Here is a 14,506-nt window from a genome sequence, read left to right as displayed (position 1 = left end):
ACTGCAAGACAGGATCATTCAGAAACAGGTGCTTTTGTGTCTATAGCCTACATGTTCCCTAGTGAGTGTTCATGAAACATCACCTAAGGTTAAATACAGTCTAATGAAGGATGCATTCTTTTAGTTTACAAAGTTCTCCTGCTTCAAAGCACTAATATTGCAAATGAAAGTCCATTTATACAATTTATGTATTTATTTATCACATATATAGGGCAGTTGTGGCCTAATGGTTAGAGAGTCGGACTCGTGACCAGAAGGTTGCCGGTTGGATTCCCAGGGCCGGCGGGTAACAACTGAGGTGCCCTTGAGCAAGGCACCTTACCCCTACCTGCTCCCCGGGCGCTGCAGTGATAGCTGCCCACTGCTCCGGGTGTGCATGTGTTCACTACTCTCTGGATGGGTTAAATGCAGAGGTCACATTTCATTGCCTTGTACCTTCGTACATGTGCAATGACAATAAATTGAATCTAAATCTAAAAAAATCTAAATTAGCTTTTTAAAAAAGCACCAAAGCTTGAGAGTAAGACATGGAGACATGTATTTTCCCAAGCAAAAGTTTTCAACAAGCTGGTTTTAGTGAAAATAACCTTCAAATTAAATGTTCATCTTAGACAATGAATTTAAAGAAAATTGAACACATTCTCTAGAAATTAATCACAGTAATGGTGAAAACAACATATGGTGAAAGTAACATCCAACAGGAAAGAGACTGTAAAGAGATTTGTGACGTGATATTAATGTCAACATGAAATAAAAACGACTATTTACTGTCTTAATACACGTTCCTGGTTTTATTGTGCACAAGGATCCATTGAGAGGCTCTTGGAGGTGAACTTGACATTCAGCCTCCACGTCCTGGACAAAAGGTCTACTTAAAAGTACAGACAGTGTTTCAGGAAGGGACTTAGTCCTTCATAATCCAGTGCAAACTTGTATTCAGGTTTGTCTCGTACGATTCTGGTATAAAACGCCCATTTTTAACAATCCAGTAATTTGCTAATGGATTAAATCATGTCCTGCCCTTCTAGTTTCTTGATATTGTTTCTGAAATATATTACAGAAGTTGTGAATATTGTTTTATGTTGAATTATGGAACAATTCTAAATGTGGTCTGTCGTACTACATTAACAGTGGAATTGACTAGATGAAGTATTAACATTCATTATATCACCACACATCTAGCAGACAAATACGATTAATAGAATTTATAATCTTTATATCTTTAAGCAGCAGTAATTCAGCAAATTAGGATCTAATATTGCTCCAAATCCTTTAGAGAATTTAAAAACATTAAAATAAAAATAATTAATTAAATGACCGTATAAAAGTATAGTTTAATGATTTATGGTACAGTACCTAAAATAAATAAAGATCATAAAACTGAAATAGCTATCTGTATTAAATACATACAGTAAGAGAAAATTAAGCCTGTTTTTTGTTAGAGAAAGTCATTGCCATGTAAACTAGAGACAAAAAGCATCGATTTATGACACTACTGTGACCACACACACACTGTTAACCTCAGAAGCAAACTTGTTTTATATAATGCTTCTTTTGTGACAGCTATTGTTGTTTGTTGACCATGCAAATACATACAAACATGGCAGTTCACGTGTTACATGTAGCCTACAACAAGCAGGTTTATCGATTTTGCCGTACATGGTTGATCAACCACTGAATACTGTAGATTTTAGATATCATGTGATAAAAGGAGCATACATCCATAAAGGTATCCAGTAAGGATTACAAGGAACATTGATTACCTACTGAAAGTCAAAGCAGTAGCCATTTTCAAATGTTTGTTAGCACCCCATACAATGACAGTCTGTAGAGATTTTGTTGAGGAAAACCAATGCTACATCAGTCCAAGCAAACATTTAGGAACTGCCACCTTCTAGGAACGTAGATGTTGTAGTTGTTCCAAGTTTAATTTTGGGTTCACGTGAACCCGAAAGCAGTCAATGCGAAAGCACCAAAGCTGGTTCCATAGCACAGGCTGTATACAGTTGCTCATAGGTTTTGCACTTAAACATTTCCTGTCATCTAATCCTTTAAACATGTGTCAGGATTTGGTTTAACAATATTGTTTCAATATAAGACATCGGGGTAAAACTGTAAACACCAAATCCAAGAAACACAGAATGTGTTTTTTTGTTTATACTGGACCCTAAACAGGATGCTTTATAAATAAAATAGTAATAGTTAATAAAAGAGTCAGATCTTATATATGGACAGCTAGAAAAATCTCATGAAGACATGTTCTGCTCACATTTCACACACACAATATATATATACAGTATATATATTGTGTTACTATAATGAGACAAATGTAGAAAAAACGACATCACAATGCAAAACATCCTAAAATCTTCTATTAATTTTCTTCTAACAAAATATACTTTTTTTCTTTATTTTGGATATGCGTACAATACTACCTGAAATGTGACCAGGACAGGGTTTATGAGATTTACTCTTTTTTGGGTCTCATATTAACACTAGAATAGAGAAGGGTGTAGTTGAGTAAACCAACATGTTCGGCATGACATTCATTTTGAAGAAAGCTATGTTTGAAATCTGCTACGCTAAAACAATGTTTTATAAAAGGAACCTTGGAAACCTTATAGACAGTTTCATTGGACGCATGTGCCTGGATGGAAGATAACTTCTGGTCTGTGTTTGTTTATCGGTCTGGCTAGTGTCTAATAATATAACATTTATGTAGATATTCTTTTATTATATAATAATTGTAATAAATAAACAATTTGTTGAATGGGTCGTGTAACTTTGTTGCATTTAAAGAAAACACATGGGATATTGACATCTAGCCGTTGAGCTTGGTATCGCAGTCTCAATTCAAAATATTGGAAACGCAAATTTAGCCAAGTAACGGTTCTTCTCGGTTGCTTTTGCTTGTTCTCAGAAAAGATCTGCAGGCACTCTATTGTTTGTGGATGTGTAGCGGAAGTTAAGTTCCTCTACACAAACGCGCGCATGCGCAGTAACTTTGTTTATGTTGTTGCTTTGAAACGTCTATAAAGTAGGATTCACCTAGTGGTCCCCACCAATGATCACTGATTGTCATCAGGGTTTCTATACAATTGGTTTATAAGCCGCACGTCGACTTTGATGCTTTTATAATGATACAGACAAGTCTGTCATCTTCACCTCTGAAGTTTTACCTCTTCTTCAATGAAAAGGTTACACATATACAACAACACATGCTGTTTATTTCATCTTCTCCAACTCTCCATCTCATCCTTATCACAGTCCCTTAAAGCTCAAGAGTGTCAATTCTTATTTGTAAATATTTTCTCATAGAAAGCCATTTGTTGGTGACCGATGACCTGAGTATAAGGGCGTATTGGGATTTACGGATTCCATCTCCAGGAACTTCTTTAAAACCTTCCACTGTTTTTCCATTCCATTGTTTTTTAGTCCTCTTTATAAATATACAAGTACACCAATGCCTAATATGTGCTACACTCCAAATTTGTTGCCTGTAAGACTGAAATCTGAACTAATGATTCTGTCGCCCGTGTCACTTTCACCTTATTTTTCTTCTTCTATGCCCTTCAAGGCAGAACATTGAATTCGTGCTTTTTTCTGTCATTCTGTTTGAGAACAGAGAAGAAAGACTGTGAGTGCAGGAGAGAAGGTTTGAAGAGGCGCAATCCTGGGACACGGATGTCTTCTGGGGTGTAGGAGAGGGTTGAGACAGTGAGGAGAGAGTTTGCTGGATGGAGAAACAGGGCTAGTGAGTAAGGAAAGAAAACGGTCCTCATTTCTGTGCAAGGTAGGCCCCTATGGTGAAGCCAACGGCCCCGAGAGCAGCCAGACCGAAGACCGTCACTATTGATGACCAGGAACTGCGGAACACAGAGTCCCTCTGTCGGCCATACAGCTCCACAAACGCCTCCTGAGAAGAGAGAGAGAATGGTTTCATTATAAGATCAAATTTAATTAAACATATAATTAGTGGAGCTTGCAAGCATCGATTATTCTTAAAGTTAGTGATTCGAATACACTCTTTAACTTGTGCAGTTTGAGGAGAATTTTGCTATTACCTTTCTAAGTGGCCGGATTAACACTTTTTAAAGTGCACTATAAAATGGGTAAGCAAAATCCAAACCCCATCTGGGGAAGATAATATAATAGAAGCTTACATAGTGTTCAAAGCAACAACCCAAAACACCCTGATGTTGTGATGACTATTGCATGGACAATCACTATTTACATTTTTCCAGAAAATGTTCAATTGGATTCAATAATATATATATTTTTAAAGGAAAACAACTCTTATGATAATGCTCAAGCGTAGTTTAAATGTGGTTATATACAAAAACCACGAACTGCTTTCGATGTTTCTATATACGATTTTTAAATCTAATATAAATGATCAAGTAAACCATAGTGCTAGCAATACAAAGGTTGTGTGATCAATCTCTAGGGTCTGTATAATGTAAAATGTAATTAAATGCATCTAAAACATTTCCGCCAAAACAATACTACAATTAATGTGACAATAGTAAAACCATTTGCTAAAACACAATTATTTCAAAACACTAAATGTTTCATTTAAATTTCTTCAATGCTGTGACATGTGAGATTGCACTGTATATGCAAAGCTATTGGGCAGAATTTCTAAAGTTGAGTTTTACCTACTGCCCACTAGTGGCAAGCATGTGGTGTATGCCGCCTATTGGGGATGGAGAGCTAAACATAAACTGTTTTAAGTGCTCTGGGTAAGCAAAGACTACCCCCAGCTTGCACACAAACACACGGCTTTACTTTACCTCAGTCATCTTTATATACAAGTTATGGAAAAAAGTGTAGACATCACAAAGCAGAGAGGATGTCCTTTGAGGAAGTGACATCCGGGAATCTTTGTGTTTAACAGGATGTCCAAGTCATACATGTCAAAGAGGTCCAAGATCTCTGAAATCATGTATGTCATATCTGAGATTGTCACGTGATATCAAGCTTAATTTTGAACGTGACTGACAAAGTTTAAATTGATAGTTCAATTTAATTTACTCGCCCTCATGTCATTTTAAACCTGTATGACTTTCTTTCTTCTGGAGAACACAGAAGATATTTTAAAGAATGTTTTCTGCGGAAGAAAGAAAGAATCACTTTAAGAGCTACGACTGAGGGCATGATTTTCAAGCTTCTAAACGTCTTTAACTTTTCTACTGAAGAAAGAAAGTAATATATGACAGAATTTTCATTTAGCTGAATTATTCATCTAATGTAACATGCAGGAAGCACTTCCTTAAAATCTGATGCGTCACAGGGTGCAGTTCATTCCAAAATTCCACAAAACGATTTCCTCCCATCCTCCCTTCTGTGTAATCCGTGAGAGAAACAGTACAGCTAACATAAAACATTTGAGTTGTTTAAGCAAACCCCCCAAGTGTAATTTCTATTAACCTCTTGATAAAGTCAGGCTCTTTTTGTGTCGGCCTCCCTCAGTCTGTTCTGCACTCCCACGATGAAACTGAAGCCGTGTGTGCCACCATTCGACCACCCATCATGCTTATTAGCACTTTATGAGCATGGGTAACACAAGCCGCCCTTGTTAAACTTCACACCAAAAACAATGGCAAACGATTTGCGGCAACAACAGCTCGTTCGGTTTGTGTAAAAACCTTTTCAAATGTACGCCCACACACAAATTCCAGTCCAAAACCTTGTACGAAGTCCACAACCCAGAGGAAAGTCCCTTTGAGAGAATAGAAGGAAATGTTACAAAACCAAAACCTGAAAGCGGGAGAAAGAAATATTTTCCAATGTTTGTCCAAACATTGGTGATGGTTCAATGTTAACAGGCCACAAAATTCTGGAAGCTTGTTTTCATGTGATAGCAAGAACTACACTGCCTGGCAACTACATTCAACTGATCCAAGTTTTTTTAAGTACATATAAAAGTTTCCTTTTCCTTAACCAAACTTTGAAGTTGGAGGTTGTTAAGAATATGTTATAGAATATCACACTATCATATTACTTAATTTCTCAAGTAGCCTATATACGCAAGTATATGTACTTGGCATAGTAATTTGAACAAGATTTAGGAAAATATGTGATTGTTGTCAGGTTTAAATGCTCGTTTAAACCCAGACAAACTTGAAATTTTGTACTACTGCACCAAGATGCTGCTAACTAAACTGAGTGGTACATGACTGGTTGCCAAACTGTATCCCACAGTGCAATGTGCTTGACTTTCAATTTTCATTGACACATTGATGTAAACCAGTGTGATAACGTGATATCTGACAGAAAAATGTAGACACATTTTACACAAAATTGGCTTTTGTATTTTATTTTTAAGATACTACGTGGCAGGGGCGGTTCTAGGGATCCGAGGCTTAGCCCATAGACAATAGACATCCATACATGTGTCAGAATACACATTTAACATCTAAAAACGTGGAAAATGTGAGCCTGCCGCTTTCTCATTTTTTTCAAAGCGATCGGGAGCATGCACTATTGAGGCATCTGTCGTTTCTAAGCAACCATGAGTTGCGCTCGTTCAGAAGGTTCCAGCAAAGGATAGATAGATTTTCAGCACTGACGTGCTAGGAATAAAGAGGGTGCTGCACCACGTGCGCACCGTAACCGTGGCGTGTTGCTGTCTATTTGAGCGCTTGCAGTGCGTCTACATTTAAAATAACGAACTTGTGCATGCAAAAGACTGAAATGTAAACGGCCCCTAAGTTATTCATACAGAACATGGTCATAAAAACATTCGGGGCTTTACTGAAAACATTCGGGGCTTCAGCCCCCTTAGCCCACCCCAAGCGCAGCCCCTGCTACGTGGATTCGCTAAACTAAATAGAAACAAATACACAACTAAAAAGATGTTAAGGTAATGTGACAAAGTGTGTAACATGAAATGCTTTATCTTTTAATGTTTATAATGAATGTGTTCTGTTTAGCATAATATTTCATAAATATAGTATGCAGTATAATATATATACACACAATATTCAGTTAGTCTATTCTGAACATAAATCACAGAACGTTGCAGAACTGAGCATTTCTAAATCTGATCTTGACTGCATAAGGGTGTTGAAGCAAGAAAGCTAGCGTGGAGATCACGAGAGCTTCTGGTGATGCGAGACAGTCAGGTGGGAATCATGGGACAGGAGCACAAGCGTCACACTTTCTCTCATCGTTCAGTCAGCCCTTAACACACTCATTTACACGCATGTGACCTCTTCTGGAATCTAGCGGATATTTTCCATTACCCTCATGTTGATAGATAAACTGATGATGATCACATGATTAGATATTCCAATGGCACTCCCTCAGTAACACCTTCACCCTATTACATGTATATACAGTAAGTATAGTAAACTACTACAGAACACTTTCTTCCCTTAAATCGTAAGTTTTTTCTTTTCTCTTGTACATTTTTGCTCGGTTAAATCAATCAAATTTTAATCCATTTTAATGTTGATAGATATAGCTGCTGTCCTTCTGAAAGCTTGTCTCTCCATATTTAGTGATTTTTATTTTTTGTCATAAATCATTATTATTATTCATCCTTTATGTTCGTCACTAAGTTTTGCAAATATGTAACCAATAAAAAGTATTAGAAAAGTGCTTCTCAACTTAGTATTTAATCATTTAAAAACTACAGCCATTTCCTGAAGAACTGCAAATTTGGACATACAAGGTTTTGGAAGGACAGCAGATTAAAATTAGAATTAGAATTTAGAATTAGAATTTTCTAATTCCAGGTAGTAAAAAATACTTTAAGGTGCCTAATAAAAATATGTATATAGTTTTTTCTTATTTTTAACAATAATACAACATAACCCCTCTAACGATAACAAAAACATAATATAAATGAATATTTAACATTTCTATAACAATAATATTTGGTGTAAATGGTGCTGAACATTGGTACCCCCACATTACATTAACCCATTTTTAAACTGCTTTCCCCATGCAGTTGCACACAGGGCAGCATCCACTCAAATATGCTTTCATCAGCAGAAGCATTCCTTTACGTCAACAAAACTGCACAGAGCTTAAGACTCCTGCTCTACATAACCTGACATTCACTTCTCATTTCCATTACTGCCATGTGAAATCTGGAACATTTGGCTGGAAATCTCCAACAGCCCATTTCTTGGGAGAACCACACTAATGAAAATTCCCTGAAGGCTACCACAGGAAAGCGTTAGGGGGGTTATTATCCTCGGTTGCCAGTGTTCCGTGGTTACAGCGTTGCATTATTTGCTCGACTTGTGCTTTACTTATCTTACGAACAGAGAACTGGGGAGAAATGTGGGGCTACAGTTTGGTGCGGGCCTGTTTCCCTAGAGATGGTAACTTTTCTTTCACCGTATCAATATGCCAGCCAAAAACGTCAAGAAGCAGAGCTACTTTGGAAAAAACTTCTATTGTATGGACACAAAACCAATGCAAGTCAATAGGTACCGCCGTTGTTTGGTTACCAACATTTTTCAAAATTCTAAATATCTTCCTTTATGCTCTGCACGAGAAAGAAAGAGTGAGAGTAAATGAATGAATTTTCATTTTTGGGTGAACTATCCCTTTAATACGATTGAGTTGAATTTAATTAAAGTGATAGTTCACACAAAATGAAATTTCATCATTTATTCACCCTCTTGCCATTTCAAATCTGTATGACTTTCTTCCTTCTACAGAACTCAAAAGAAGATATTTTGAAGAATGTTGTTAACTGGCCCCCATTCACTTGCTTTGGTTTTATGTCCATATTATAGAAGTGAATGCGGGCCAGTGCAGTTCGGTTACCAACTTTCTTAAAAATATCTTCTTTTGTGTTCAGCGGAAGAAAGAATGCCATAAAGGTTTGAAATGACAAGAGGCTGAGTAAAGGATGACTGAATTTTCATTTTTGGGTGAACTATCACTTTAACTTCCTAAAATCTGTGTTGCATTGACTAGAGGTGGGCGGAATGGCCAAAAATCTATTTCACGTAATATTTCAAGTCATTTTATTTCATGGTAACGATATATTTTATGAAACAATCTCCCATTATAATTCTATATTTTATACCTCATTTTTCTTAGATTGATTTAACTAATTTATTTATTACAGTTCATTTAAATGCTCACCATAGTTAAAATGTAGATAAGTTATGAAAATGTACTAAAGATATCAAATTAAGTTCTGATAATCAGATGTATTATTTATTCATATTTATCTTCTGGCTATATCATATGTATACAGTAGGAAGATAGACAACATATATAACAATAAAGTATGAATATGCACAAACAATGAGAGTACAGTATATGACTAGTGTTATAAACTGGTGTTCATGGGGTCTGTACTGTAGGTCTTTATCGCTCTTTACTCTCTATTAGATGAGCACTTTTAATGTGTTGCGACTCTCTGTCTTTAGGCTTGTTTATTCTCGGGCTTGTTTTTGCACTGCGAGTCTCTGGTGACTCCTCACGCGTCTCCCAAAACTGGAGGTAGAAGCGCGTCACATCAAAGCGCTCACGCGCTCGCGAGCATCATCGCGCATTTCAACGCAAGTTTCACCTTGGCTCGCCTGAAGTTAAACTTTATAAAACTATTAACAGCTTTTCAAAACAACCTGACTTCTGAAATACGTGTTGAGAATGAGCTTTTTTAAATGCTGGCGCAGATCGCTGCACGAGCACTGCGGGTGAGAGAAGCACCGGACTGGAGCGGATCACTAAACTACAGACTGAAAGAAGGTCAAAAGAATGTTTGATACGGTCATTTGTTACGGGTGGATTAATTCATTCGTTTTTTTTCAGAATAGCGCCTAATTTGCAGAGCGCCGAGTTAACCACGCCTACTTATTTACATTCCGCGGAATACACGGAATAGAAAAATCTCTTACGTTTGACATTTTATTCCGCGTTAACGGAATATTCCGTCATTCCGCCCAGCCCTAGTATTGACATTTGTATTCAGAATCAAGATGTTTTACATAATATTACAGCAATTACAGCTGTACTTTAATTTAAAGAGGTAAACAAAGAAATTGATAAACAGTCGTGTTATTTTTTCTTTTACAACATGACTGCTTGAGCCTTACAGAGAGCAATATATACTATAGAATATTGTGTATGTTTCATTACTTCATAATGAGGAACTCTGTGAACTCTTTATGACCCTTTTAGATGCAGATCATTACAAGAATTTAGAAATATTAGCACGGGGTCAAGAGTACATCTTGAAAAAACAACCAAGAGCTTATAAATTTAAGTTAAATCTCACAGATAAAATACCATGGTGAGGTGGAGATCAAAAGTAAGACTTCCCATGATCTGTAAAAACAACAAATGGTTTTTAAATAAACAATCCAAATAGACTCAACAGTACATACCTCCAGACATAACACAGTTAACAAAACAGGCAGTGATAAGGTGTGGTCTAATCCTCAATCAGCTTTCCTTTACATGCTATGGCAATGTATTATTTCAGCTTACACAGGTGTGGTGAGGAGCAAGAGATAAATCACATCTGCTGTGATTCGATGTTCATCCAAGTTTTGTTCTAATAAGCAGTTGTGTGATAAAGCATTGCAGAACAAGAAAATAATGATACCTTCCCAGTGAACAAACATGACATGTTGTCTATTCATTCCAAACAGAAATGCACAAAATAACTGCTTGAAAGAGCTCATCAAAACAAATTTTTGCAGGTTCCACCCAGCATCAAACTTCATTTTTAAGATTCTTTGCGCTGCATCAGAAACACTCGAAATTTAATTGATTCAAACTCTCTGTAAATGTTTCTGCAATAAATGTAATTGTGTGGCTTTGTCACTTGAGATGGTGTTTGGCTTACAGTGAGGACAGGAAATTTAAAGGGGCAATGAATTAAGACCTCAATTTTAACCCGTGCTTTTGTTATATAAGAGGGAATCGTATTCAAGCGAACATCCTGTAAGTGTCAGAACTGAAAATGCCCTTGTTACTGAAATTACAACTGTCAATACACCAGGCTCAGCAAACGCCAGGTCCTGGAATGCATCTATAGATAGGTTGAACGCCGCCTCCACAGAAAAATTTCAACGACTACTTCTCTAGCCCCGCCCACTGGTTCGCGAATGACTAGCCACACATAGTACACAGTCCCGCATTTGTGATGATTGACAAACTGGTAACCATAGCGACATATTTTTCGGCTAAAGATCAGTTTAAACTAAACTGCTGATATGTGCTGTGTTGTGTTTATGCTCGGAAGGCTACATCACACAGCGCTCTTTTGCTGTGTTGCCATGTTTGTTATTAATAAGCGCTTTTATGCTTGTTGTTTGGTCTTAGATCCAAAAGCCTCGGCACTTCGCAACACAGTCGCTTCCTTCGGATTCTGATATTAGGAATGTGTGGTTGAAGTTTATTTTTAAGTACGTTCCTGCTCACGTGAGTGAAACATTTGTTCGTGTCATTTCACCATGGATTCCTTTGTGAACAAGGCGCTGTATTTGCGGAGAGACTAAAATTAAAAAGCAGTGCTGTGCAGTCAGTATTGGATCTGACAGGAATGACGCACAATCTTATGTGAGTAAAACATATTTGTACTACGCATCACTATTGCTTTGTTAGAGATCGCTTGAAATGCCCTGATAATATGTAACCTAATGTTACGTGTCTAACCAAATTCACAGAAGGCTCCAACTTAGTTTACTACTCAAACTGCTATCAAATCATAGAAGTGGGCGTTTACTTCCAAGTCTTCAATGTGGCACGCTCATTAAAACAGAGCATTTGTCGAGACGGCCTCAAAACCCGGGTAGAAAATGGCCTATTACTTATTGATTTTGATGTTTTCGAATGTAAAAACCATGCGAACGTCATAAGTAGACCTCAGACAACAATATAAAATAATAATAACGGCCAGTTCAGCACACCTTTAAAACATGTCGCATCGCACCTGGTTCAACACGTTAAGCCATTGTTGAACTAGTTTTAACAAAGAGAGGGAAACAGCCACCTTGCTTCACATAATAAGGTCAGAAGGCAGTCTCAGGGGTGTTTGTCCATCGACCTGGTTGAGTGCAAAAATGATGACAGAGGACTTAAATTCTGCACCCGTTTCCAGAAAAGCAGACATGTCAGCAGACTGAATGAAAGACTTTGGATAAACCCATAAGAGCAGCATCAGAAAAGACCTGTGGCTATTGATTCAATCCGACTGCTGAGAGAGGAATGAGGGACAGACCTCCTGCCCTATAGTGTTAATTAAATGTGACATGCACACTACTGTAATCACAGCTCGCACGTTAGAAGGAGAGATCAAATAAAACAGAAGATCTTACATTTGCATGTTCATGTTATATCGACCAACGTTTAACCATTAAAGGGGGGGGTAATGTATAATGGGTCCACCCTGACAATCTGGGATTCAAATTAATCATTAAAATCTGAAATGAATAAAAAAAATTGGATTTTGAACATTTTAGAACAAAATATTTAAGATGTCAAAGTGGGTCAATAATCAAATTTAATATGCAAATTGTTATATCAAGGTATTTTCACAATCACATACATCACAATAATGTAAAATGTAGATTATGACTACATTTAGATTATGATCACCACAGTAAAAAAGTTTTATTTCTGGTGTTCCGGACTATCTGTATTGTACAATGAAGCAAGATGTTGCGCACTTCATTATATAACCCCTAAAGTCCAAGTAAAGGGTACCTCCGCCCAAAAATTAATTACTCACCCTCAAGTAGTTTAACATCCCTATAGGACCTCCGTTTTTCCCCAGAACGCAAATTAAGGTAGTTTTGGAAGCTTTCTGACTCCATGGATGGCAACGCAACCAAACTTCAAAGTGCTGAAAGTGCGTAAAGACATCGTAAAACAGTCCACGCGACTCCGGTGGTGAATCAGTATTAATTAATATGATGCAACGAGGATACTTTTTGTGCGCAAAAAAACACAAGTAACGATTATATTCAAAAACGTCCTGATTTGAGTGATAGTTTCCAGTGCATGTATCGCGCTTTGAAGTTTGGTTGCGTTGCCATCCATGGAGGAGTCGGAAAGCTTCCAAAATGACCTTAATATGCGTTCAGGGGAAAAACGGAGGTCTTTGGGATGTTAAACTACTTGAGGGTGAGTAATTAATGGCAGAATTTTAATTTTTGTTCGGAGGTTCCCTTTAAGATGAATGAAAAAAAAAAGAGTAAAAGATTGCAAAATATTAAAACACACCAAACATAGAATTGCAATATTATCTTACAACACAGATATTCATATATAACTGTATTTCTGTATTTCAGTCTCTGCTGTTTCCCAACCCTAGTGTATTATAGCGTTGTGTTATCATATTTCATATCTGTGTGCACTGTGCTACCTGCATCCACTCATTTCATTGTGTTTTCCAGCGGCTGGCAGTTTTCCAGAAGAACAGCGTTTAGTATTCATAGGAAAACACCTGAGGCACCTGAGCCGAGCTGACTTGGCAGAAGAGATCTAGCTGCTTCTGTCTCCTAAATTATCTGCAATTGGACCCGTTCCACCACATAAATATTCAAATAAGTGTCAATGTTAGTGTGTGGGATGTCTCATAGGGGCGTTCATGCGTCACAGAGACCAAGAAAAGTGATTTTGAATAAATTATGGGAAAGCTTTGTGACGGAACGTTTCACAAGAGCTGTTTCTCATCCAAAGTTTGGGAACTGAGGATAGAGTGGCTACGTTTTAATTTTAGATGGGAAGCAAGCTGCAAGGAAAAGAGACAATAGACAATAAACAATGGACACCAGAGCTAAGTATGGTTATAACTGAATATCATCCCCTGTCTCCTGTTAATGAATATTAAACACTAACACTATTAAAAATACTCTACAGTCTCATGCAAAGGATGCGGGGAACTGGAATCTTCTGCCCAGTTTCAATAATTCTATGTTAACTTTAAAGGTCCAATATGTGATTTTTTGGAGGATCTATTGACAGAAATGCAATATAATATACATACCTGTGTTCAGAGGTGTGTAAAGACCTTGCATAATGAAGCATTATGTAATAATTATCTTTGAATGAGCTATTTCTATCTAAATACACCGCGGGTCCCCTTGCATGGAATTGGCCATGTTGTTTCTACAGTAGCCCTAAACGAACAAACTGCTCTACAGAGCGCGTTTCGTAAATACGTTATCTCCTTCGGCAAAGAAACGAAGCCGTGACGACATCTTAGTCCTGTGTCAGCCACCGTAGTGCTTCGAAAGGGAGGGGTGGAGTGAGCTGTTGGTTGCAATTTTCAACCTCACCACAAGATGCCGCTAAATTTTATACACTGGACACAAACACAAATTATTCATGTAGTCTTAACTTGAATGGATTAAGTTTAAAGGCGCAGTTTTTGATTTACAGCGGCCACTAGTGTTGTATTATAGATTTGCAGCGAATCGCACAGTCCAAACACGACGGTGGCCACCACAGTACAAAAAGATGTTGTTCTCATGTTGACACAGGGAAGAGATCACGCGGGCATTAGAAAGACTGTAGAAAG

The 14,506-nt window shown here is 37.4% G+C and overlaps 1 protein-coding gene across 1 annotated transcript in view; it reads right to left on the bottom strand.

Annotated features, from left to right (window-relative positions):
• Positions 1–763: 763 nt before the first annotated feature.
• bcl2b (BCL2 apoptosis regulator b) overlaps positions 764–14,506 on the bottom strand; it is a 35,749-nt gene continuing 22,006 nt past the window's right edge. The window contains exon 2 of the mRNA XM_057333132.1: positions 764–3,916. Coding sequence (XP_057189115.1) covers positions 3,779–3,916 — 138 coding nt within the window. The 3' untranslated portion in view covers positions 764–3,778. The remainder of the gene's footprint in view (positions 3,917–14,506) is intronic.

This window comes from Triplophysa rosa, linkage group LG5 (genome assembly GCF_024868665.1).
Source record: "Triplophysa rosa linkage group LG5, Trosa_1v2, whole genome shotgun sequence".
NCBI lineage: Eukaryota > Metazoa > Chordata > Actinopteri > Cypriniformes > Nemacheilidae > Triplophysa > Triplophysa rosa.
The sequence above is the reverse complement of the archived record's forward strand: the minus strand, read 5'-3'. Positions and strand labels throughout refer to the sequence as shown.